The following is a 26,654-nucleotide window of genomic DNA, read 5'->3' as shown; positions in this document are numbered from 1 at the left end:
TCTCAACTGAACAGAAACATGTGTTCTTGTGTGTGTGTGTTGTTTTTTTTTTTTTAGTTCTCATTATAAAATCAGTTTATGGAGCTTGAAATGTATAGGTTTCGTCCAGTTCCTCAGGGGTTAAACTAACTCAGACCCATGTATTAAGTAAAATGTCTTTGGTTTTATGAAAGAAAAAGGAGGGTGGGGTGCTTTCATCCCGCAAATGAGTCACCCTATCCGCACCGAAGCAGATTTCTTTCTTTTCAAGAGGGGGAAATAACTGCAGCTTTGATTTCCATCCACCGTTCTGCAGTGCCAAGGGAGGCTAGAGAGAGCCGGTGCCATCCCAGAGCCCGTCAGATTCCTCCAGACTGCTGTACAGTCTGCAGAGCAGGGAGACTTCTAATGCCCTCGCATCACGGAAAGTTCCAGAAGTTGTAGAAATTGCTCTGGCTGCCGGTCACATTTTTACAAGAAACAGTGTACTCTTGTTTCAAATTAGGTTTGGTCTATTATGCAACCTGTACCCTATGGGTGATTGGCTAAGGTTCCTGCTTTTATTTTCCAGGCTGTCTCCTTCTCCTCTGTTTCTTTTTTCTTACTTGTCTTGTTACAGTTTAACACTGAAGAAAAACAGAATAGTTGATCACCATGTATAATGGTCATTTTATTGCTTGGGGTTCCCCCCGATAGAAACTGTGTCTGTTTCTTGTGGTCTCAAGAGTTCCTCTTTATGTCCCAACTAGTTCTCTCATTTAGTTATGCATTGCTGGTTCGCTGCAGTCCTGTGAGTATGGTTAGCGGGTTCTCTTCAGTCTATAGATTTCCCTCACTGAGTCCTCCCGTGGTTAATGAGCTAAACAATATCAGATTGCTTTTGGAAATGGGACCTGGAAATAGCATCATACTGTTATTTTCTGAAGTGCTACTTTAGCAAGCAGAAGTGCATTATTACAGAAAAAATAACATACACAGAAAACCAGATTGAAGCAGTTGTAATTCTAGTTGGTGTTTGTTGCGGGAATACATCTATAACAGACTTTTATTTACAAGAGTGCCACCTAATGCAGAGTTCAAAGAACCACAGGCTGTGACAACTGGAACATTAAAGCTTCAAGCTAATCAAGCACTGACTTTCTCCAAGTCTGCTGTGCCTTCCTATTGAAATTATACTTTACAGACTCTCTTTGTAAACTACCATTTTCCATACTTATGACCAAACGATGTTCACAGTAATGTATGTGCTACTAAGAAAAATGGATAATGAACCCTTTACTGCCCTGGATATGTTCCCATACCTGTTTAATGTCTATTTTCTCAATGTCAAATATATCGGACACTGGGCAGCAAAAAGTTGAACTACTTTGCACTAAATCTCTCTCTCTCTCTCTCTTTCTCTCTCTCTCTCTCTCTCTCTCTCTCTCTCTCTCTCTCTCCAGATCTCTGATATCCAGGTGTGCGGGCAGTCAGAGGACATGACAGCCAAAGAGAAGCTCCTGCTGTGGTCCCAGCGAATGGTGGAGGGCTACCAGGGTCTGCGCTGTGACAACTTCACCACCAGCTGGAGGGACGGCAAGCTGTTTAACGCAGTGATCCACAGGCACAGGTGAGGGATTGGCCAGAGTCACAGTGACAGGGTGTGCATTCAGTGTTGAAGCTTGAAGGGTGTATCCAAGTATAGAGGCAACTTGGGCAACCATACATGTGTAAATGATACACAACCAATATAAAGACAATGTACTGTATATACAAGTACGTAGGAACTCGTAAAAACCAGGACTAGTTAGATATACTAAATAATAATAAAAAAATGTATATACACATACACGCACACACGCGCACACGTGCACACACACACGTGCACACACATTATATATATATATATATACACAGCATTTAACTGGGAGGGGGGGGGGATAACTTGAGAGGCCCTGGGCACTTGGTTAATATTAGCCATCACTTTCAATTTATTACTCTGCAGATAAGAGCAGGAATGTGAAATCTCTAAGTGTTCAGTCTAAACCTAGTAAGACGAACCTGTCTTAGCCTGCATTTACTACAAGTCCAAAAGATATTAAAGTACATTTGTTTAAAACAGCCGTAAGTCACCAACTGAACATTGCTATACTCTTTGAATCAAATCTTTATATGTTTGCATTTTACAAAGCATATGTACACACTTAGGTATGTTGTGCACAGAACAGGGTCTTATTTGAGCAAAGCAGAGATTGATTAGCTGTATGGGGCTTTCCCCAAGCGCAGTGTTTATGTGAACCACTTAGCCTGCTTGCAAGTACAATGTGCATCAAAGTCCACGTTGTTTTGACCACTGTAAATATGAACAGGGTTGAAAGTTATTGACTGGTGGGTTGTTATGGTATGGAAGAATTTTAGTCTTGTTTCTCTTTAAACAAAAGCACAAAAGCCTTTATCCTGACTCTGCACTGCACTACTGTAAGATAAGTGATGTCAATGCAAGTATTGCCTGATAGCCTATAATTAGAGCCGTCAGTTCTTCACAGAATTCTTGTACAGAATTAAAAGAATCCCTTTTTCTAATCGAACAGCTAATATTGAACTATTTTTATATATGTACTGTATCTTATCAAAATGGAGAACACAAACAAAAAAACCTGTTTTATGAGGTAAAAGTGATGTAAATCTGGATATCTTAAACATTTTTTTATTTTTTTTTTAAAGTGCGTATGTGACCTGATTTTTAATAACGTGGGCATAACCTACCTTTGTTTTTTCACACTGGAGAATTGGCAGAAACCAGCCAAACCTCTTCATTTCGAACACAAGCTTGGTCTTTTTTTCTGTGATGCTCCAGACTCATAAAAATTGTTTTAACAGGTAGACGGGCAGGCAAGTAGGATTTTTAGTCACGGTGTTGCAGTTTTAGGGGGAAAGCGTGTTTGTTGGAGGAAGCGAATTCTGGTCCTGTCTGGGCTTGTCGTTGGGTTAGGGGTACAAATATCTTTCTCGAGGGCCATGGTTTTATAATATTGATGAACTTGTCAGAGCTTCAGGCTCCACATACTTGAGAGGGGTGTTATCCAGGTTGTAGTGGACGATAGCAAACTCCTGCATGAATAGAAGCAGTGGAGAACATAGAGGAGCATTATATTGTATGAGTATTGCTATTGTAATCTGAAGATACAGTCCATGTTATCATCAGACTCAGGGGGGTAGTCTGCTTTGAACCTGGTTTATAAGAGAGAGAAACACGCTTTTGTGTGCAGGGCTTAGTGGGGCCCAGACGACTAAAACCAAATGAATATCAGTCCGCTTCACATCAATGAGAGCAACTCAGAAAAAGATTTAGAACTCATCTCAATAAAAATAATATTTAATGTCATATTTCCTGTATATACAGTAATGCCCATAAATATATTATTATGTAGCATTCAATAGGTATTTCAACACTGGGGTGGAAATATATTGGTTCTTGGCTTATAAACATCTCCAGTTCCATTGAGTTTACCTTTGTAATTGAAACATTGCCTAATAAATGTGTGTCCAACGCAGGAGATGGCCAATCGCTTCATTCACAATCCCGCTTCAGAGCGTGATGATCTCGAGAGGGTTCGGGTATATTTCTTGCTCTTTTTTTTTTTTAAAAGTCTCTTTAAATTCATGTGCTGTTGTACTGAAACGTCGTCGTTTCTGAGTTCTGGTCATTGTTGAATGTCCATGTCTTTATTTTGAATTTATTATTACTTCTCCGTTGTGCTGTTCTTGTTGGGGAGAGAGTGATAATGGTGACCGCTTGTTTTTAAATGAATTTGCAGACCACGCATGTCTTCTGTGGTGTGGTCATTTGTGTTGAAATGTCTGGCAGCAGGAGATGCAGACGTGTGTATAATTCTTACACTTCGTAGATGTTCCACGAAGCGATCAGCTGAACGCTGTTTTGTTCCTCTGATGTACAGTTTGTTACACTTGAAACAACCAATGCAGTATACTGTTCCTTTACTGGTGCAAGTAAAAGCCTCATGAATAGTGAATGAAGATTTTGCCCCTTTTGATTATTGTGTTGTTTTGGACATAGCACAGCGCAACCTGTTGCATGGAAATGAGCCTTTAAATTGGTCACAGCTGGGTTGCATTATACTATGGACTAAATATTCTCTTTGATTTTTATCTCTTTGGTAAGACATCAATGGTGGATTATTAAAAATAGGAGCTATAGAGGGATCTTGTTGGACAATACTAAAATGTCTTTGTATGATTGTCACAAAGACGGCCGGAGTGGGTGGTGTCAGACCAGATGCAGGAAATACACAGACAGAGATTTGGGGTTTTGGTATAGCTGAGCGCGTGACCGCGCTCAGCATTTAATAACAGAACAGAAAATAAAAGGTTGGAACAGACAAAAACACAGGACACGGCACTTGCGCCAAAATAAAATAGACAAACAAAACGGACTATACAGTGCACGGACAGACACACAAACAAACACGGTGAGTTTTAAATAAACAAGTATTGTGCTGGTCCTACCAGCACGTAATAGCAATTGATATTTTAAAGTTATTTCTCCTCTCTCTCACCCGTTCTCCACTCTCGAACACCCAACCCTGAGTGCAAGAAATGTGCGTCTATATATACTGTTGTGCTGGGATTCAATTACTAATTAATTATTCACTTGAATCCCAGCACGTGAATTAATTCTGTGCAACCCCGTGCTCACATATTACATTTAACCAGCACGTGAAGTGATTTGTGCTCTCCTCGTGCCTAAATACAAATCTACACTTTTTAAATACACGTGAAACACAGACCCGTTTATATCCCCGTGTACCAATCTATACACCAACATTAACACACGCACGCAACATACAACATATAAATGCACACAGGGGCGGGGCGCATTGCTACATATACCCCCCCTTGTGCGCAGCACACATGGCCTCAACGGCCACCTCCCCCCTTAAAAATCCAGCAGTCCAGGCCAAAGTCTCGGGCTGGGAAGGGAGGCTTCAGTGGGCCCATGGCTGGCAATGCTGTCAGCACCCCTGCCGGTAGTGGCACGGCTGACAGCCTTCTGGTCCATGCTTGCAGCGAAATTGCTGTGGGGGATGCTGGTCTCCTGACCTCTCCCCCTGTCTTTGTAGCTGGTAGCTCCCTTTGGTGGGGCTCCGACCACAGTACTGCCGGCAGCGAAGAAGCTGCAGTGGGAGCAGGTCTCCGGACCTCCCCCACGATCTCCGGCAGCGAAACTGCTGCAGTGGGAGCAGGTCTCCGGACCTCCCCCACGATCTCTGGCAGCGAAACTGCTGCAGTGGGAGCAGGTCTCCTGACCTCCCCCACGATCTCCGGCAGCGAAACTGCTGCTGGGGTTGGTGGTCTCCAGACCTTCTCCCCCTTCTTCGTGGCCGACAGCTCCCCTTTCTGGGGCTCCGGCCACCGTACTCCCCGTGGTGGAGGTATGGGAAGCAGAGACAGCTCCTTCAGCACTGTAATTAAACACTATTTCTGAGGTGTGGCAAATCTGTCAGAGAAACATTACAAAAATAAAAAATATGTGCCTGGAAGGGGAACTTTTTTTGTGTGTTTTGAAATGTTAGCATGTACCTGCAAAGGACAGATACGCCCAGCTGCCAGAGCGAGAGGATTCAAAGGATCATCGGCGTGTTTGCCAGGAACACCCACAAAACACTGCTGTGGGAGTCTGAAGTGAGCTAATGTTTCAGAAGAGATGCAGCTAGAAGCTTTCTAGGGAGGGTCTACAGAGCTTCAAGCTCATTTAATGAACTGCTGACTGGCTGCTGTGCATGGAAGGACTACGTTTTGGAAACTTTTTAAAATGATTTTATTGTATTATATCCCTGACCTGTGTGGCCTTTGGCCCTGAGATGCAAAGGAGCTTTACTTGATGTGTGGATTGGAGTTCAGTGCAGTGTGGTAGTCTGGTGGAACTTCAATGGCAAGGTGTATATTGAGAATCAGATGCAAGTTTGAATGTTATATTGACTCTCCGGGTGAATTGGATTAGGTAAACCACTGAAGAAACTTTTTTTTTTGCTGTAAAGCTAAAGCTGTTGATTCTGCTTAAAAGAACCACCAGCTGATCTAATAAAGTCTTTCCTTATTTATAATTGCTCCTGTCAATTTGAAAGGGAAAGGTCATTTAAACCCTCCCAAAAAAAGTGATTTGCAAGTGGAGCTTCCAGATCAGATTAAGAATAGTTCAAGAATAGTTGAACAGACAAAATAAACTATTTCCAAGCAATGTCTTAGTTGAAGAGGAAGATGGCTGGCTAATCTAGTGCAAAAAAAACCAAGAACAAGCAAGAAAGGACAGTACTCCTGTTGGTCAGCCTTCGTATAGCCCCCCGCTGTTTGAAGAGAAGCCGTCTGTTTGTGAGCAGCCATGCTGAGCCTGAAGAGGAAGCCGAGGGTGAAGAAGAGGCGCACCGGCTCGACAGGGAGCCATTCGGGCACCGTCTCAGACCTGGAGGACCGGGTGGTGATGCTATGTGAGGACATCCCCTCGGAGTGCTCCCAGAGCTCCTACGACTCGGGACAGGGGACCCAGAGCTCGGACTCCTACGGCACGGAGCCGAGATGGGGTCGGGAGCACCAGCTAGCATTCCGAGGAGCACAGGGCACGGAGCAAGAGGCAGGAGGGTATTCAGTCTGCTCCACGGTTCGACTGCGAGAATTGTACGGAAAATAATGCATTCTCTAATTTACTGTAAAATAGGAAAAAACGAAATCTCAAATGCACAATAAGTACAAATCTTGCACTGGAGCAGTTGTGTTTATGAAATGTTTTCTTGCTAGTTCTGGGTTACAGCTCAGTTATTAAAGGGGATAGCGCTATGTATGTAACCATGTGGGAAGTGCTAGCAAGGAGGGTACAGTGTGACTAGTGGTGCATACAATGTCATTTATGTTTAAGCCATACAGCAACGCCATGGTTAGCGCTCTGACAGTTGTCTTTGTGTGTTCCTATAGGCATGTACAATATACAGTTGAAAGCTGCATCATATGTATTATGTATTGTGGTCAGACCTGAGTTTTCATTGCCATTATTTTGTGTAGTTGATGTTATTGACATTTCCTGGGCTTTCATGTAGCTGCATGCATGAATACTCTTCAGTGTTTCACTCTTTGCAGTTACATGTCCTGAAAACAAAAAAACAAAACAAAACAAAATTGCCTTTCATATAACAACCCTACAGAGTCTAGAGACATCAAGTAATTTGTGAAAATTAAAAATCTATTCATTTTAACAAATGTCGTGGAATCTATAGATTATTTTAAAAAAAATAACAAATGGATTTAAAGTGAATTGCTTTAGGTTATGATCTGGGGGTTCTGGTGAATTCATCATAAACTGCTCTTGTGGTTTATTATGTCACCAGAACCCCCTGATGCAGTTATAACCTTGTAATACTGCAGTCCATTTATTATTCTCTCTCTATGTACTAATAATACTATAATATATATATATATATATATATATATATATATATATATATATATATATATATATATATTATATCCCTTGAATCCCTTAATATCCCACATTTAACTGAGCCAGTTGTTAGACAGAGGGGTTGATGGTCACATGCACTGGGTAGTCGTTCTTTGTCTTGTTTCCATACTGGGTCCTGTCCCTTTCCCTCTCTCACCCTCTGATTCCCTCTTGAATTCAGGCCAATGCTGATTGACATGAACAGGGTGTACCGACAGACGAACCATGACAACCTGGAGCAGGCCTTCACCGTGGCAGACAGGGAGCTGGGGGTGACCCGACTGCTGGACCCAGAAGGTATCCTGCAGGGCTTGCCTTCAAATAAAATGACATATTACAGTAGCTTTGTTAAAGATTGTGTAGATCTATTTTACTATGATCTATAGTATGTGTTTCTAGTAGTACTTAAGTAACTTAGGTTGGTGTCCTCAGTAAATGGTGGATACTTTGTTAAGCAAATTGCAAAGCAACATAGTACATAAGAAGCAGTTAAGGTACAGTTCAAAGCGGTCTTGTGCTAGGTTTTTAACTTAAAATTATTAAATTATTCTCAGAAAGTTTGTCTAACATAAAATAGGGCCCAGTGTGTGTTAGCACGCAGTGTACTGTAAGGTACATTCTCCTATAAATAACAAATAACCACTGTTTGATGAAGCTATGGTCATGAAAGGAAAGTGTGTTTCATCTCTCAATGTGCAAATCCAGGACATGTGTCTTTATAATGTAGTAATAATCTTCTGGAGCTTTGAGACCTATGATTTCACAGTTTAAACCATATCATGATCAGTAAAAAAAAAAAACACACGAAGTTCTACTTCACTTGTGAAAAAACCTGTGGAAATATGTGTCCAGTTGTCAGGATTCCACAAGAGAACAGGTAAGGGATCTCAGTGGGGCTGTGCTGGTGACACTGATCGCGTGGATGTGTGTGTTTGTTTTAGATGTGGACGTCCCCCATCCCGATGAGAAGTCCATCATTACATATGTCTCCTCTCTCTATGATGCCATGCCACGCGTCCCTGACGTCCAGGATGGGGTCAAAGCCAACGTGAGTATTATTATTATTATTATTATTATTATTATTATTATTATTATTATTATTATTATTATTATTATTATTATTATTATAAAAAACATTTTTAGGCACAGAAAATGTCGGACAGTTTTGGAATTCCCACACAGAAGCTAGACAGTCATTCATCGGCGACCAAGAAAACAAAAACACTGCAAACAAAACTGCCTTTGTTACAAACCTTGTGAAAACATAATGTGATAAGTAGCCCTGGATAAGGGTGTCTGCTAAGAAATAAATAATAAGAAGAAAATAATAACAGGCTGGAGAGTCTGGAGACAGCGAGTCATTTGTAATGTTTTAAAATGAATAACCTATTCATTTGAACAAATGTCGTGGAATCCGTTTATTATAAAAAAAGAAGAATAACAAATGGCGCTGAAGTGAAATACTTTAGGTTATAACTAAGGAGGCTTTGTGGTCCAGTGGTTAAAGGGCTTGTAACCAGGAGGTCCCCGGTTCAAATCCCACCTCAGCCACTGACTCATTGTGTGACCCTGAGCAAGTCACTTAACCTCCTTGTGCTCAGTCTTTCAGGTGAGACGTAGTTGTAAGTGACTCTGCAGCTGATGCATGGTTCACACACCCTAGTCTCTGTAAGTCGCCTTGGATAAAGGCGTCTGCTAAATAAACAAATAATAATAATAATAATAATAATAATAATAATAATAACTGCATCTCTGGGTTCTGTGAATTCATCATAAATGATTCAGTCTCGTGGCCTACCTGCTGATTTTACCTGCTTCTAGGCACCAAAATATCTCACAAAAAGGGAAAAGTGAGCTGTTTTAAACCGGTAATCTCTAACATAGTTGCACCTGCAGCCCCGCATCCTGTGATCTCAGAGTGCGGTTTGGAAGATACAGGGTCAGTAACTCCTGCAAACAGCTAGGTGCTAATCCATTCAGGGCCTTGTAAGTTAACAGCAAAATCTTAAAATTAATTCTATACTGCACAGGGAGCCAGTGTAAAGATGCCAAAACAGGGTAATATGTTCACTTTTCCTGGTTTTAGTCAGAATTCTAGTGGCGGTATTCTGAACAAGCTGCAAGCGGGATACCACAGGTTTTGGGACACTAGAAATAAGTGCATTACAATAATCAATTCTAGATAAAACAAAGGCATGTATTAGTCTCTCGGCATCAGATACGGAAATAATTGGTCTAAGTTTGGCTATATTTCTCAAATGGTAAAAAGATACTTTAGTAACTTCCCTAATATGAGTCTCAAATGAGAGGATTGATGAGAGACTGCAAGGGTCAAGTTCATGTTATCCCACATTTCCTGTTAGTTGGTTCTGTGAGCCCACTAGCATAACCTCTGTTTTATCTGAATTCTATATTAGAACATTGTGAGACATCCAATGCTTGATGTCTGTAAGGCAAGTAGCTAATAACACCCATGCAGAAGAAATTCCTGGCTTTAGGGACAAATATAGCTGGGTATCATCAGCACAGCAATGGAAGTTCACTCCGTGTCTGCAGATAATGTCGCCTGACGGTAGCATATATAATGAAAACAACAAGGAACCTAGAATGGAGCCCTGTGGAACACCACAGACTACTTCTGATAATGCTGATTTTACATCCCCAATAGAGACGAACTGAAACCTATCAGAAAGATAAGATTTGAACCAGGATAGGACAAGGCCAGACAGTCCTCCTGTGCTTTCAAGATGATTCAGTCTAATGGAATGGTCTACAGTATCAAAGGCAGCACTTAGATCAAGAAGAATTAATACTGATGGAAAGCCAGAGTCAGAGCTTATCAGCAGATCATTCACAACTCTTACAAGGGCCGTTTCAGTGCTATGTGCAGCACGAAAACCAGACTGAAACTTCTCAAATATACCATTAAGAGTTAGAAATGTTTATAATTGAATTGCAACAACTCTCTCTAGAACCTTATCTAAGAATGGTAGATTGGAGATTGGCCTATGAGGTCCAAATTGTGTTTCTTAAGCATAGGCTTTACCACAGCTACCTTAAGTTGCATTAGCCATCATTTTAAATCAACGGTGCCAGAGTAGAAATTATTTTGATCAATAAATTGAATAAAAAAATAAAAAAAACACACTGTGATCCGTGTGTTTATGTGAATTAAGCTCATAAGCGACCAGCAAGTCCTGCGTGAAGGTTAATAACACAACACTCTGCATGCCTGTAAGCAACTGTTTTCTCTTTATCTGTCTGTCTCAGAAGCAGCGCCTGGGTTAATTAAATAAGTAAAACTGGTATGTAAGTAAGAAAGTAAGTTAGAAAGCAAGCAGACGAATCCATGCATGGTAGTGAAAGCCCCATTCTCTTTGTCCGGCTGCAGGAACTGGAGCTCAGATGGCAGGAGTACTACGAGCTGGTCACCTTGCTGCTGCAGTGGATTCGACACCAAGTCATCGTCCTGGAAGAGAAGAAGTTCCCCAGCAGCTACGAGGAGATCGAGGTCAGTTTCACTGCTTTGGGGTCCAGGGATGGGACTGTAATGCAAAGTGCTAATGTGGAACCATAGCTATGCTGGCTTGTTATTATCTCACACTTTATTCAACAAAGCTTTGGAATGACCTGCTTCGATAGTGTTACAAATATTCTAATTAACAGAGGGATATCTGTTTTATAACTAAATGCACTGTTCTGTTTTGAGTTTTGATCAAGCTGTAGTTTAGAATGTGTCATTAAAAGCTGCTCTGGACTGATATTGCATGTTAATTTTAATTCACATCTCACCCCTTAAAGTAAAGAAGGCTTTAGGTTAGGTTGAAGACAGCAGTGAATCAATGTGGGACTGAAACCATGCCCCTTGGCTTCAGTACTCAGCACTGTCTTATAGATGACCTGCACATACAGCTTCAAGTGCAGGAAGACCATTTATTACATAAAAAAGTAATTTAAGCCTAATTCAAGTTTTAAGGATTGCCATAGATCCCTGTATTTGCAGCACTTTGTTACTCCCAACAGAAACTGTAGTTTCAGACCAGATCAAACGGAGCTGGGGTCTTTTCTTTTCTTGGGGAAATGTAATGGTGTTTAATAGCAGGGCGTTGTTTGGGTTGAACTCAGCTGGGCGGAGCCAATGCTTTGTTCTGCGTGTCCCGACCCGAGAGACAGAAGCTCAGTAAGCTGACAGATAGCCCTTTCCTTACCATTCTCCGGGACGGATTCACTGCCAGGAGGGTAATGGTCAGCTAATCTGGCCGAAGGCAGAACATTCTTTAGAATCATGTTACAAGATGACTGGCCATAATTTTACATTTTTTAGAAAATCTGTCCTGAGATAATAATCACTCAAGGGAATTGTTTTTTTAACCCCATGAACTCTTGGCTCATGCTGTACATCTTCACTATAAATTTCATTAGCGTCAAGTTTTTAGACTTTCCTTGACAGGGCTGATCTCAGGCTGGTTTATACTTCTCTTTACAGCAAGGCCTGGGGATCAACCACAATCACCACCAGCAGTGCAGTGTGTGACTAGACACGGTTCTCCCTTTCATTGCCTTCTTTCTTGGAACTCGGTTTAATTCTTCCTAGTAGGCTCTTAAAACCAGCATTTTATAAGGCGTTACAGAACCAGCCATATTAGGTCATTGTAAGAAAAACAAAGTTGTGTTTTATTTTCTAAAACCCCCATAAATTCCTCTGGGACAAAACAGGTTTACTTCTACTCGCTAGTTTTTTTCTTTTTAGTGACTCTGTTGAACAAAAGATACCATACTGAATTCCCCCCCTGCCCCTCAGTGTCTGGCTGTAAGGGGTGGTGGTCGGGGGGGGGGGGGGCAATATGTATTGGCTATTTAATATTTATATTGTTGTATTTATACTTTTGTGTAACGATGCAGCGTTGATACTTAACTGTTAAACACTCGACAGTGCTGAATTTAGAAGTACAGTAGAACCTGCTTTATATGATGATTGCCGTGCAGGCGTAATTCGTGATATAAAGTGGGTCATGATATAAACTGGGTTTCACGTTTGCCTGTGACAGCACATTACGAGTGCGAAGGGAAAAAAAGAAAGAAAACTAACAGTGAATTAAAGAGCCGTGTTTTAATACTCTACATGTAGTCGTTCTTTACATTTAAACAAATGCATACAGTTTACTGTACAGGACAAATATGTTTTGTATCATTAACTGGAACGAAACAGCTTGTGTCATTATCTAAAAAAGGCATGAATTGTCGACTGATGAGAGCTATCAATTTGGTGTTGCACTTGGTGGTTTTTTGTGTGCATTTGTATAAGACTGACTATGTTAAAGAAGATAAATTTGGTAACGTTGGTCTTTTGTAACTGAACTGTATCCCGTTAAGACCCACGCAACATTTGACAGGCTGCACAAAATGTCAGTTTATCAGCCGAGATGATTATTGGTCGCTTTGGAAATTAATTATATCCTATGGTTACTTAGTAAAGCCCGGCCTGACAGGCTGCACAAAACGTGACAATAAGTGGGTTTGTGAGATGATACTAAGAGAGGTAATTTCTCAAAGAACCTATGGTGCAGGCGAGTGGTACAAAAAGTGATATAAAACGGATTCACCTATACTACTAAAAGAAACTGAAATGTAATGACAAACAACATTTTGACTAGAAGTCTTTTTCAATGTCTTCAAAAGCAATGCAGCATTGAAAAGGTGTTCAGTAAAGTGTCACCCCAGCAAGAGGTTGACAAGTTTACTGTGATCTGCTGCGTTAATTACACAGGCAATGCTTGGAAAACCACACACGGGTTTAATGTCCTGTTTGGTCATTGATGTTTGTCCTCTGCTCTTGTAACAGTGTATTTAAATAAGTACTCTCTTTGCTGGGTCTTCCCAGTGGCACAGACATAAAGGAAGAAGAGAAACCAAACTTCCTGCTGCTCTGTATTGGTCTCCTTCACACATCCTGGCAGTTAGAGAGATTGTTAAGCAAGTATGCGCACTGGGTGTGTCAGTGCATGGTTGAATGAAACTTTAGTGTGTCAAGTGAAGGATCCTGATAAAACTGCAGGAAGTAATCAAATCGGATACATTGTGTTTCTGCAGATCCTGTGGCGGCAGTTCCTGAGGTTTAAGGAAACTGAACTCCCGGCTAAAGAGGCTGACAAGAATCGCTCCAAGGGCCTCTACAAGTCCTTTGAGGTGAGCTGTACAAACATGACAAACGCGCTGTGTGTGATAGACATGCTTAAAATGTAGCTTACACCAACGGTAAAAACATGTTGTTAGTCTTCCCTGTTGTTAGTCTTCCCTGTTGTTAGTCTTCCCCTCCAAAAAACAAAAACAACACCACACACCAACGCATCTTAATTTCAGTTTTGCCTTCAGCTTCTTTTCAAACTGAGTTAAAGTGTTATAGCGGTATCGAGACACTGTGCATATTGTATTGTCACATGAATACATACACACATTCTTTGTTTTTGGAGCTCTTTCCTATGCAATGCCAGCTAGCCGCTGTATTTAAACACATGGAACACATTGCAGGATGCTGTGCAGGCCGGACAGGTCAAGGTCCCTCCCGGTTACCATCCCATCGACGTTGAGAAGGAATGGGGCCGCCTCCACGTGGCGATACTGGAGAGAGAGAGGCTGCTCAGGACAGAATTCGAGAGGTGAGCTCAGTGACGTGAAGAACAATCATCTCAGACAATAGCACAAACGGAGTCAGAGTTCTGCACATTATTATACTGGTTTATAGTTAAGTAGTGTAGTGCATTCTTTTTTCTGTGGCTGCGTCGAGGGCTGTCTGTTTGTGTGTATCAGTAGCTGCCGCAGGAACAACATAGCATTTATCTCACAAGCTAGGAGTCAGATGACATGGCGCTTGGTAGAGTTTACTCCATACCCTGAGGGGACTGAGGAGTACCATCACATGTTGTGCTGTTGCCAGTATAAATGGCATGTTTTTGCTTAGAGAGCTGACTACAGGAAGCCGGAGGAAATTAAATAAGCAAGAACATGCTGTACGGTACAAAGAACATTGAATTACAAAGGACTTCTCTGGCAATCCACATCCTGAACAAATACACAGTGTTTAAACATGCTCACTTACAAACACAGTGTTTAAACATGCTCACTTACAAACACAGTGTTTAAACATGCTCACTTACAAACACACAGTGTTTAAACATGCTCACTTACAAACACACAGTGTTTAAACATGCTCACTTACAAACACACAGTGTTTAAACATGCTCACTTACAAACACAGTGTTTAAACATGCTCACTTACAAACACAGTGTTTAAACACTGTCCACTTGTTTTTTGTTGGGTTGAAATAGATACGTTTTATACAATATATTTTATGATACGTTTAAGAATTTTAGGAGCAGGCAGGTTGCTGATGGACTGATCTATTAGTGATCAGATTGCTGCTGGTGAATGGGGACTGCATGGGTTAACAAACGAGAGAAAACAGAAGACTTTCACGGGATGCAGTAAAACAAGGCTGCATATCAATAACATCTAATGCGAATGAATTATTTCATGGGGCATTAAGATGATAAAAGTCATTTTCCATCTCAAGAGAAATGCAACTGCAAGTGCAGATTAACGAGAGCTATCACAAGACTGCTGGGGCTCGATCAGCCTGCAGTTTTGTGTTTAGGAAACTGGCAGTGTAAAGAAGACCCAGCAGAAAGAGCTTGTGCACTGTCATATGGTTTGTGCTGCTCCACGCCTCCACCCAGCCAAGATTTCATCCCTTTCTCAGTCATAATCACAGGGGGATTTATAGCCAAACATTTCTTAATATGCTGTGTAAAAAGAGAGAGTCTGGCATGGATTTTGTTACTTACAGTCTGAGTTTACAATACTTGGTTACTTCGCAGAGGCAGTAAGTTTTCACTTTCTTCACTAACCGACTAACTACATTTCTAAATTGCTATTTAGATATCATTTCTGCTGAACTATAATTTGACTGTAACATATACTGCATTGTATAAGAGTTAACGCTCATTATAGCTAAACTAGACCATCTATACTGTACATATATAACTTGCACCTAGATTATATAACCATAATCTACTTCTTCAAGGTGTAAACCATTTAGAATTTACGCTGCCAGTACATTATTTTTAAAAGTACGTTTTAAACATGTATTTCAGACTTCCATTTATGCTGATATTGCGCATTTATTTTGTGTCTGCAAACATGACTATATAGAATAAAGAGCTTTACTAAACAAATTATTGTAGAACTGTACACAAACACTACAGCCAACAGGTCTCGTTAGTGGGTCTTTACTTAAGATTCACTTATTTGTGCCTTTAGTGGACTATATATGTAGCAACAACTCTGTTTGTGTCAAGTCTGTCAAACAAAACTGATTAGAATCTGGAACAAAGTTGACACAGTCTGCACTGCAGAATAAATACAGTGTGCAGAGCCCAGTGTGTCAGCTTTTATTATTGTTTAGTAATGTTGCTGTGTTTTTTAACTATTACTGCTGCAGCTGGACTTCTCTTCTGACTTGACTTGTCTTTCCTCTCTGTGGCAGGCTGGAGAGGCTCCAAAGAATCGTCAGTAAGATCCAGATGGAGTCCGGGGTGTGTGAGGAGCAGCTGAACCAGGTGGACTCTCTCTTACAGATGGTAAGTTAAATACACAAGTCAGAGCTGTTTATTCCATTCGCAGTTGCCGTCATTGCGATCTCTTTAATAGCTTGTTAGCTTAGAAGTGCCAGTAAAGGACCTGCTGCAGTTACAGCACGCATTATTATAAAACGGTTTGTCTCAAGTACAGCATCACGGCAGGTCATTGACTGCATATCTCTTGTCAGGATATCCGTCTGATGAGTGCTGGGAAAGCGCCTCAGAACTCGGGGGAGATCGAGAAAGAGCTTGACAAAGCGGACGGGATGATCCGCCTCCTCTTCAACGACGTGCAGGCCCTGAAGGATGGGCGCCACCCCCAGGCTGAGCAGATGTACAGGAGGTAAGAATAAGGTGCAGGGCAGGGGGAAAGGGTGGCTGCTGCTCCCTAGCGTTCCTATCTAGTTTTCACTATTCTGCTTTTCCAACTGCAGTCCCTTAACGTACGCTGACGATACGCATTTTGTTTTTGCGATTCAGGGTTTACCGCCTCCATGAGCGCTTGGTGGCTCTACGCACCGACTACAACCTGCGTCTCAATGCTGGTGCTTCACAGTCTTCGATCACCATGACCCAGCAGAGCATGACCCAGCAGAGCATGACCCAGCAGAGCATGAGCTCACGGCAGAGACCGGAGCTGGATGATGTGACGCTGCGCTACGTTCAGGACCTGCAGGCCTGGGTGGAGGAGAACCAGAGGCGCATCGACGGGGCTGAGTGGGGGGTCGACCTGCCCTCTGTGGAGTCCCAGCTGGGCAGCCATCGTGGCCTGCACCAGTCCATCGAAGACTTCCGCTCCAAGATCGAGCGGGCACGCGCTGACGAGGTACAGTAACACGCAGCTGGACAACCACTGTCGCTGTCGAAGGGCGTGGGATATAAAACTGAGAGACCTGTGGGAATTTAAAATAATGGGGCAACTCACAGGGCTAGCTCCTGGTCTAAAATAGCAGAGACGTTGGCGAGGGCATTGGGCTATTCATTACTGTAACTTGCAGAACCATTGACTCGGTAACTTGCATTCTCTCACACAGATTCACTGACATATATACACATATTCTTACACACTGTTATTCACCCATACACTTTATTTTCTGACTTGCATATGGTTGGGCAATCGCTCTCACTCAATCACTCATCGGCTGTTTTGTTATTTTCTAGAATCAGCTGTCCCCTGTCAGCAAGGGATCCTACAGAGAATACCTTGGGAAGCTGGATCTGCACTATGCTAAGCTGCTGGTAAGAAACTATTTTACAAGCTGTACAAATGACCAAATTACAATCCTACTGTAGTAGGTATGCCAAGTGCCCCATTCCAACAGAAATACATGTTTTCTTTTGTTTCCTTTAGAATTCCTCCAAGTCACGCCTCCGTCACCTGGACAACCTCCATGGCTTCGTGTCTGCAGCCACCAAAGAGTTAATGTGGCTAAACGACAAGGAGGAGGAAGAGGTGAACTACGACTGGAGCGACCGCAACACCAACATGTCGGCCAAGAAAGACAACTACTCGGTACGGCACTGCCAGTCAGCCACGGCTACTCTGAGCAACTGCAGTTTATTATGAAAAAACAGACACATTTGAAAGGCGTTGCAGTACTGCATTATAGTGCCATTCTGCACTTATTATAATAAAATGTGACAGGAGTTCTGCAGAGTGCAGCGATGTTAAGGAGTCTGTTGTGTTTTCTGAAGGGTCTGATGCGGGAGCTGGAGCAGAAAGAGAGGAAGATCAACAGCACTCAGGCCACTGGAGAGCAGCTGCTGAAGGAGGGCAACCCCGGCAGGAAGACTGTCGAGGTGAGCTTCATGACCAAGAGGAACTGGAATAACCCTTGAGCTGGGGAGGGGGGAGGGGGGGTCAGCTTCAACCCCGGCAGGAAGACTGTCGAGGTGAGCTTCATGACCAAGAGGAACTGGAATAACCCTTGAGCTGGGGAGGGGGGAGGGGGGGTCAGCTTCAACCCCGGCAGGAAGACTGTCGAGGTGAGCTTCATGACCAAGAGGAACTGAATAGCCCTTGAGTTAGGGGGGGCAGCTTTAACAGCACGAGAACTTGATTAGAGCCAACAGCAGTATCTTCATGGGGCCCCCTTTAATACTCCTGCATGTCTCTCTTTCTCCAGGCATTCATGGCAGCCCTCCAGACCCAGTGGAGCTGGATACTGCAGCTGTGCTGCTGCATCGAGGCGCACCTCAAGGAGAACACGGCCTACTTCCAGGTACAGAGCTCCCGATTCTTCATTGGTTATCTTGTGAATGCGGGATACACCCTGCATTGAGCAGCACAGGCCCATTTTCTCCTGCAGTAGTTTAATGCCATCTGTCTTGCTCCCTCTTCCTTGCAGTTCTTCTCGGATGTGAAAGAGTCTGAGGAGTACCTGAAGAAGATGCAGGAGTCCATGAAGAAGAAGTACAGCTGCGACCGAACAGTCACTGTCACCCGTCTGGAGGACCTGCTGCAGGATGCCATGGTAAGCACTGCATGCCTTCCTCTGCTTTCTGAAGTAATCCTTGCAAAAGTTTAATTGGGATCATTACAAAAAAAAAAAAACTGTGTGCCTCACCCACAATTATTTTGCAAAACGCCGTACAAAAACGCATAAATAAAGTAAAACAAAAGTTCTACGATGGCTTCTAATATCCACTTGCTTTCACATTAATAAAGAAAAATCATTCTCAGATCATCATAAAAAAACAACGCTTTTGCAAACAATCATATTGTTTGATGGAAGGGATAGCAAAAAAACAAAACACATTCATTATTGTTAACAGGTCATTTAATAGCAGGGTTTTTTTTATCTTCTTCTGTCCGTCTCTGTTCCAGGATGAGAAGGAGCAACTCAACGAGTACAAAGGACAGCTGGCTGGTCTCAGTAAGCGTGCGAAGGCCATTGTTCAGCTCAAGCCTCGCAATGCTGCCAACCCTTTGAAGAGCAAGCTTCCTGTCCAGGCAGTGTGTGACTTCAAGCAGATGGAGGTGAGGCCCTTGGAGAACTCTCCTGCCAGAACTACGCCTGTGGAAACTTTAAAAAAAAGTTATATATTAATAGTATTAATAATAATAATAATAATAATAATAATAATAATAATAATAATAATAATAATAATAATAATAATAACAATAACTGTTCCTTTTCTTCCACCCTCTTAGATCACTGTTCACAAGGGGGACGAGTGTGTTCTCCTGAATAACTCCCAGCCCTACAAGTGGAAGGTGCTGAATGCTTCCGGTAACGAAGCTGTGGTGCCGTCTGTCTGCTTCCTTGTCCCACCTGCCAACAAAGAGGCCCTCGATGCAGTCAGCAGGTATGGAAATGGACCCAAGCAAGCATTGCACATGCGTGACATAACAAAAAGAAGCAACAGAGCAGAATTGAACTGTTTCTTTACCCTGCTACTGTTTTAATCTTGTTAAAAATAATGTAGTAAAAACTATTAAAGGACCTGATTCTTGTGTATATTTCAAAATGTGTTTTTGGTTAAGTGACATTTTTTAAGCGAACATCTAACCATCAGATCAGGGTTAAGTATTTTGAAGTCCCTGATTATTTGAACCCATTCTTTTGTATTTTGTAGCCTGGACTCCAGCCACCAGAAGCTGGTGACCATGTGGCATCGCCTGCACGTCGATATGAAGAGCATGCTGTCTTGGCAGTACCTGATCCGGGACATTCAGCAGATCAAGTCCTGGAACATCACCATGGTGAGGAGGCCTGCATTGTTTTTGTGGCAGTCAGGTCTGGCTACTGACATACGAACACAGTCAGCGGTGGTCCATACAGGTCCTCCCTGTACCTCAGCCAACCAAGGTCTGCTTAACCTGACCTTTTATACCTGGCTCTAGTTAACCGATTGTCAACAAAATCAGTCCCTCACTAATGGCTGAGGCATTCTGGGAAATGTAGTTCTTTAGCTCACTTTTAAATAGTAGAACTACGTTTATTTTCCCTGTTGTTTCAACCCATCTTAACCTACAGAATACAGACTCTGCATCATCCGAGGATATGTGTACCTTCCTTCTACCACTTTCCCCCCAGACTCTGCTACACAGCCTACAGTTAATTGGATTGGGCCCTGGATGTCAAGAAGTATACATAAACGTCATTCTTAGAAACCAAATACAATACAGTTGAAAGCATAAGCATATACCGCTACTAGTCTGAACTAAAGAAAAACATATACTTTGTCTGCTTTGAGTAAGAATAAAATGTGCCAAACTGCAAAAAATGTAGGTGACAAAAAAAGGGTACAACAGGGTGTAGTGAGGGATCCAGTAGCTGAGCATGTATAACAAGGCCCTTGCGCCTGTCACCCCCAGTTCAAGACCATGAAGCAAGAGGAGTACATGCTGATCCTGCGCCAGCTGGAGCTCCACTACCAGGACTTCATGCGGGACAGCCAGGACTCGCAGCTCTTCGGGGCCGATGACCGCATGCAGATAGAGAGCGAATACAGCAGGACGTCGCAGTACTACGAGAGGCTGCTCCGCACGCTCGAGAAAGGTGAGCGCCAGCCAACACGGCTCCACAATGAGCTTTCACCTGACTCCTCCAGTCTAAAACATGCACTGATGTGTTACAAAATGAATTAAACAAGTACTACATTGTTTTGTATACTGTTATTTTGCAAATGCCCAAAGGTGTCGGTAAAGTTCCTGCGGTAGACCTGATTGAGCTCAAGGACCATTTTGAAAAGCTTGTTGGGAAGTTACCGTTCCTAACCTGACTTGCTGAATGTACCTCAATCTATTCCTCAATCTTAAGTCCTATCGGACGGCCTGTAAAGATGTATCCAATGTGCCATTGCAGAAGCACAAGAAAGAGAATGAAACAATGGTTAACTGTTCATTTCACATTCCAGGGTATAAGCGCAGCTGTGAAGGTGAGTGCAGTGTGCCTGTTCATTTGTGGCTCACAAAACACCAGCACAGTTATTGACTTGATTGGGCAAAATGAATGCTTGGAACCATGTGAACTAGACCCCACATATCCACTTGCATGGTTTGGTAATTCACCATGTGTTGCACCTCCTGTTATTTTAATGCTCAATGTGTGTCTGGTGGATTTCTTAGCTTTTGGAAACACTGAGCACAGATGACCATGATTATTCATTCAGGATGTGTTTGGCAGTGTTTCCTTTGAACAGTTTTAGGGCAGCAAGTTTCGCAACAACTTTTTTGACTTTGACCTGTTTTTTCAGTACAAGCATGACAAGCTTTGACTGCATTTCACTTGCAGCAAAAAAAACAACTTACAGCTTTCTTCACTTGGCCACAGTGGTGTCTTGATGTATTAAATATACATGTTATTCCGGTACTATATACAGCACACTGTAAAATCCAGGTAGTTAAAGTCATATTGCAATATTAATTTAAACTGTTATGGACATTGGTGTCTTCTTAGAATTAATGTATTCTTATGCCCTAATGTTCTATACAAAAAATGCTTATATGAAGTTGATAACAGAATTTCATATGCCAAGCCCTACTTTTTTTTAAAATTATAACACAAAGCAAAATAATAAAAACACAAAACCATTAAACTGATTTACTAATGGATTTCAGTCAACCGTTACAATGCTGTGCCACACATGTGAGGTTTTGTGTCAAACTGTGTGATGAACAAGCTTACCGTTTTATTACATTCAGCCATGAATTATGCATACATAAGCAACGTTTCCAACGAGTCCATTCACAGAATTGCTGATATGCTGTTACAGCACTGTAAGGATGTTATTTCAATAAGTGTCTCTGCATTGTGTATATGACATCATTGTTGGTCCCCAGGGGAACATGATGAGTCCGTGTGTAAGAGCTTCGTCACCCAAATCAAAGACATCCATCTGCAGCTGGAGGGCTGTGAGTCACGCACCATCAACAAGATCCGCTCCCCCCTTGACAAGGACCCCCTGAAGGACTGCTCCCAGAGGATCACTGAGCAGAAGGTAAGCATGTGCGCTTGGAACAACCTCCCCAGGAAAACAAGGGTCATGGAATAACTGTCCCAGGAAAGCAATGGGTCAGGGTCTTGATCCTCTTGTGAAGTTAACATAAACTGATCTTCTTAACAGAGTAGGGGCAGGGAGAGAAAAAAAAAAGAATGCAAGGAAATTGGTTGAAACAATGGGAAGGAGGAAAATTGCGCAAAGAAACAAGACAAAAACATTCTCCACATTCCTTCCCTGCTGAGAGCTACCAATTGGCACCAGAAACAAAGTCCTATAGTGAGTAACTAAGAAAGAGCGAGGGCTGGTGCGTGAGGATGTGGAATTGCATTGCTGCCAGCTGCCCTCACAGATCCATGGTATGGTGTAGCACAGCCATCCGGCCGAGCAGCCGTACTCCTCTGTACTGGAATCCGCTGGGCTCCTCTCCCTCCTCCTGTCAGTGTTGGAAGTGCTGGAGCTGCAGGGGCTCCTCTCCCTCCTCCTGTCAGTGTTGGAAGTGCTGGAGCTACTCGTGTTATTGCTGCTCTTGAGCGTTGACCTTTTGGGGGGATTCTACCCCCCCGCTGAGGCTCAGCCGAGCAGGAGAGGCTGTGAAGGAGTGGCACACGTATCTTGCTTTTATTTGTTTATTTATTTATGCATCAACTAAGGTAACGTTTTACAGATAGTTGATGAACATTTGGATTATTATTAATAATAATAATAATAATAATAATATGATGATGATGATAATATAATTTGGAATGTGACAGATCAAGGATAATTTAGTATAAATTATCCTTGATTAGTATATGCATATTTGTTCTTGCCTGCTGCTTTATTATAAAATGTAACCCATATATAAACCCTTTGGATGCAAACTCCAGTTGTCTCCTCATGTCTGTAGAAGCAGCAGTGATGAGTATAAGCTCAGCCTTTGCCATTTTTCCACAGCAAATTCAAGTGGAGCTTGAGGGGATCAAGAAGAACCTTAACAAGGTGACTGAGAAGACAGAAGCCGTCCTGGCCTCTCCCGAGCTGTCGGGTTCTGTCCCGGTCCTGCGTTCTGAGCTGGACATCACCCTGAAAAAGATGGACCAGGTCTACAGCCTGTCCACCGTCTATCTGGACAAGTACGTCCTGCTGCCTTTACAAGCATTGCCTCATTGCCTGTCCCGTTCTGAAGGAGCGAGTCCTGTAACTCTTCTCTCTCTTTGCTCTCTTCCACAGGCTGAAGACCATTGACCTGGTGATCCGTAGCACACAAGGGGCAGAAGAACTGGTCAAGAAGTACGAGGACCGTTTGAGGGAGGTAAACAACGTTCCCGCTGACGCCAAGGAGTTGGAGACCTGCCGCACGCAGCTGAAGGTACTGACTAGCCACAAAATACATTTACAAACACGTATACACATGGCCTTGACGCACGCTCAATCGGACCAAAAACAGCATGCAAACTTGCATGTGCAATTTAATCTTTTCACACAGGCACACAATACCTGTTCACCGATGACATCCTTCAAATAGGCTAGGAATGTTCTTTTCCAGAGTAGCATTTCATAGTGGCATTTTGACTGTATTACCGGAGTAATTTCAAAATACTAAATCGGTAAACAACAACAAAAATAGATCTAATATTGCCTCACGCGTGTATTTTTGTGCTACAATCAAGCAGCTGTGTACTCACCCGCTGCTCTTTTATCCCTATAGAAAACCCGCAGCGAGGCTGAGGGACACCAGCCTGTGTTTGATGGTCTGGAGACTGAGCTGACCAGTGCTTCAGCAGTGAGCGAGCGCCTGTCCCGCGTGCACAGCGAGCGTGATGCTGACCTGGATCGATACCGCCTGTGTGTGAACGGTCTGCTGGAGCGCTGGCAGGGCATCTTTGCACAGATAGACCTGCGCCAGCGTGAGCTGGAGCAGCTGGGCCGCCAGCTCCGCTACTACCGTGAGAGCTACGACTGGCTCATAACCTGGATCGCAGACGCCAAGCAGCGACAAGAGAACATCCAGGCTGTGTCCATCAGCAACAGCAAGACGCTGAAGGAGCAGCTGACCCAGGAGAAGGTATGTCTGCACACTGACCTAAGGAGAGATCAAAGGATTGCTTCCTTGTAGTGCAGACTGATTTTCAGGTGTCATTTTATCTCTCAAGACTCTTGTGAAATGGATGTAAAAATACGGAGAACTATTCGGGGGCGGGGGGATAAGAAGTCCTGCAAAATATCTAAATGCTTTGACTTTGTATAGATTTGATAAGAATATGCATAAATGTACATAATCCATTCATTATTTAATTAACATATTCATTCACGGTGGTATATAAAGAAACCGATAAATGGAGAGAATAAGATTTTAAAATAGATTGAGATGCTGACCCAACACTCTGTCTCTCATGTACAGAGACTACTGGAAGAAATCGAGAAGAACAAAGACAAGGTGGATGAGTGCCAGAAATACGCCAAGGGGTACATCGATACAATCAAGGTAACAGATGCTGCTCTGTGCAGTCTAGCAATAGCATCATTACCTCGCACCTCTAATAATATAGCTAACACCTACAGTATATCCTTCCACACTTTTCTGTTCTGCATGCTAAGCTGTTGCAAACCTGTATCTTTCACACTACCCTGAGCCAGATAGATGTGAGCTCAACGTCTTTCTTTCCTCAGGACTACGAGCTTCAATTGGTGACATACAAAGCCATGGTGGAACCATTGGCCTCTCCTGTCAAGAAGGCCAAAGTGGAATCTGCAGCTGATAACATTATCCAGGAGGTGAGTTTCTTAAAACCATTTCTTACTCCAGTATTAGACTAATTAAATGATTGTTTCCCACCCTACTGTATATTAGAAAATGAGTCAGGACCATCATCAATCAGCTTCCAGCTCTAGCGGGCTTCTATCAGATGGTAGATGCCCGCTACTATGCCACAGGATCAACTGTGAATTAAATTTAAAATCAGCCCGTGCAAGTGTCAGTTTTTTCATTTTGATTTGCCGTAATGAAAGTTTAGTTTAGTTTCTTTTGGACAGCAAATACTAAACAAAGACACAATTGGTCCAAATATATTTTACATCCACCAAAACCAGCCCATTAATACTTGTATGAAAGCAACCAGTCCTGTATCCGTAACTGACGAGTCAGCCAATCCCAGCCTGTCAGCTCGACCGGAGCTCAGCATGTTTCAACAACAACAAACCGAGACAGGGACAGTTCAGTAATATTGCTCCATTTAGATATCTGGCACTGTCCAGATAAACTATAAGCAACTCTGACGAGCAAAAAAGCTAGGATTATTTTCCCACAACCTTTCTCAGCGGATGAGTATCTGACAAATCATTACAAGTTCAAAGTAAATCTAGTGTTTGTCTTCAACAAAATAATGAAAAAAGTGTTCTAATAATGATAGTGCTCTCTCGATGAAGACTCCACCGCGTGGTAGTTGACCTTGATTTTCATTGGCACCTGCGCCTTGAGCTTGGGACACATAACTCCTGTCTTTGTCAACTACCTCATGGTAAAGCCAACGGGCACTATCGCTTAATGATATCTCTTAATTAAAGTAACTGACGTAAGGGGTCAAATTTCGTGATAAGACATGTGGTCACTTTTAATAATCCAAACTAGTCTATTGTAATTCCCTATTGTGTTAATAATGAGATAACATTGTGTTTCTTTTTTGCCAGTATGTCACCCTGAGGACCCGCTACAGTGAACTGACTACCCTAACCAGCCAATACATCAAGTTCATCACAGAGACCCAGCGACGCCTGGAGCAGGACGAGGTACGTGACACTGCCCAGGAAGCACAGCTGAAAACACACCCTGGGAGAAGAGAACATTATCTTTTTACTATTAGTTCACAGCTTATAGTGAACTGATTATCTCACAGATGAATAGAACAGTCTGGCAAAAAGCAGTGATCTATTTGTAAGGGTAGAGGGTGCCAACCATTTTCTGTGAAACTTAGTTCAGCTTTGAGCGTAAATTGAACAGATCCTAAGCAGATCTCAGACCGCTTTTATTGGCATTTTCAGCATTTGGCATTGGTGTTGACCAAGAAACTTTAACTTCTGTTACTGATTATATCTTCTTTTGGGTTCTATGTGATAGTTTTGCACATTATCCCTTTGTTGGATTTTCTGGTTTGCGTACCGTATGAATCCTAAAGTACCTGAGCGTCGCCATTCAGGGTCTGTCTGTTCAAACCTTAATCTAATGAGGTGTCCACTAGGATGAAGAGAATACCAGTGCTGCAGTTCACCTCATTGCTCAGCAGTATCTGTCTTCCTGTCACCAAACCGTACCAGCGCATTCTTCAGCAGAATGAGACACTTCCCAGATTCACTTAGTACAGTATCTCTTCAGCCTGAAGCACACAGCATTCACTCTATTAAAAAAAATATTGTTATGCTTCAGAGGAACCAGTTGGCCATGAGGCAATGTTAAAAATCATTAAAAAGCTGCCCCCTGTGTTGAGAATATAAAACCCTTTACTTGCTAAGTTATTGCTGGGTTAAAGCCTATCATAAGTTTCAGCGGACAGGTCCTGCTTGTCTATGAAATATTCACAGGGGCTCTTGATAGGTTCCCATTTGGTTACTTGAAGTCCTGCTCTAA

The 26,654-nt window shown here is 42.5% G+C and overlaps 1 protein-coding gene across 21 annotated transcripts in view; it reads left to right on the top strand.

Moving 5' to 3' along the window:
- Positions 1-26,654, top strand: part of plecb (plectin b) — a 242,075-nt gene that overhangs the window by 199,386 nt on the left and 16,035 nt on the right. For 13 of the 21 annotated variants that reach the window (XM_059021364.1, XM_059021363.1, XM_059021370.1 and 10 more), the window contains 26 exons: positions 1,422-1,588; positions 7,650-7,765; positions 8,410-8,516; positions 10,860-10,979; positions 13,559-13,654; positions 13,997-14,124; positions 16,012-16,105; positions 16,294-16,448; positions 16,586-16,931; positions 17,267-17,344; positions 17,457-17,618; positions 17,801-17,905; positions 18,232-18,327; positions 18,454-18,579; positions 18,933-19,085; positions 19,260-19,414; positions 19,685-19,811; positions 20,427-20,610; positions 20,969-20,989; positions 21,894-22,051; positions 22,988-23,166; positions 23,264-23,402; positions 23,742-24,098; positions 24,435-24,518; positions 24,704-24,808; positions 25,721-25,819. In XM_059021364.1, coding sequence (XP_058877347.1) covers positions 1,422-1,588; positions 7,650-7,765; positions 8,410-8,516; positions 10,860-10,979; positions 13,559-13,654; positions 13,997-14,124; positions 16,012-16,105; positions 16,294-16,448; positions 16,586-16,931; positions 17,267-17,344; positions 17,457-17,618; positions 17,801-17,905; positions 18,232-18,327; positions 18,454-18,579; positions 18,933-19,085; positions 19,260-19,414; positions 19,685-19,811; positions 20,427-20,610; positions 20,969-20,989; positions 21,894-22,051; positions 22,988-23,166; positions 23,264-23,402; positions 23,742-24,098; positions 24,435-24,518; positions 24,704-24,808; positions 25,721-25,819 — 3,657 coding nt within the window. Of the gene's footprint in view, positions 1-1,421; positions 1,589-5,677; positions 6,652-7,649; positions 7,766-8,409; positions 8,517-10,859; positions 10,980-13,558; positions 13,655-13,996; positions 14,125-16,011; positions 16,106-16,293; positions 16,449-16,585; positions 16,932-17,266; positions 17,345-17,456; positions 17,619-17,800; positions 17,906-18,231; positions 18,328-18,453; positions 18,580-18,932; positions 19,086-19,259; positions 19,415-19,684; positions 19,812-20,426; positions 20,611-20,968; positions 20,990-21,893; positions 22,052-22,987; positions 23,167-23,263; positions 23,403-23,741; positions 24,099-24,434; positions 24,519-24,703; positions 24,809-25,720; positions 25,820-26,654 lie in introns of those variants that run through there. The other 8 variants (XM_059021366.1, XM_059021394.1, XM_059021361.1 and 5 more) reach the window with 2 other exon arrangements.

Source organism: Acipenser ruthenus, chromosome 4 (assembly GCF_902713425.1).
Source record: "Acipenser ruthenus chromosome 4, fAciRut3.2 maternal haplotype, whole genome shotgun sequence".
Taxonomy (NCBI): domain Eukaryota; kingdom Metazoa; phylum Chordata; class Actinopteri; order Acipenseriformes; family Acipenseridae; genus Acipenser; species Acipenser ruthenus.
The sequence above is the reverse complement of the archived record's forward strand: the minus strand, read 5'-3'. Positions and strand labels throughout refer to the sequence as shown.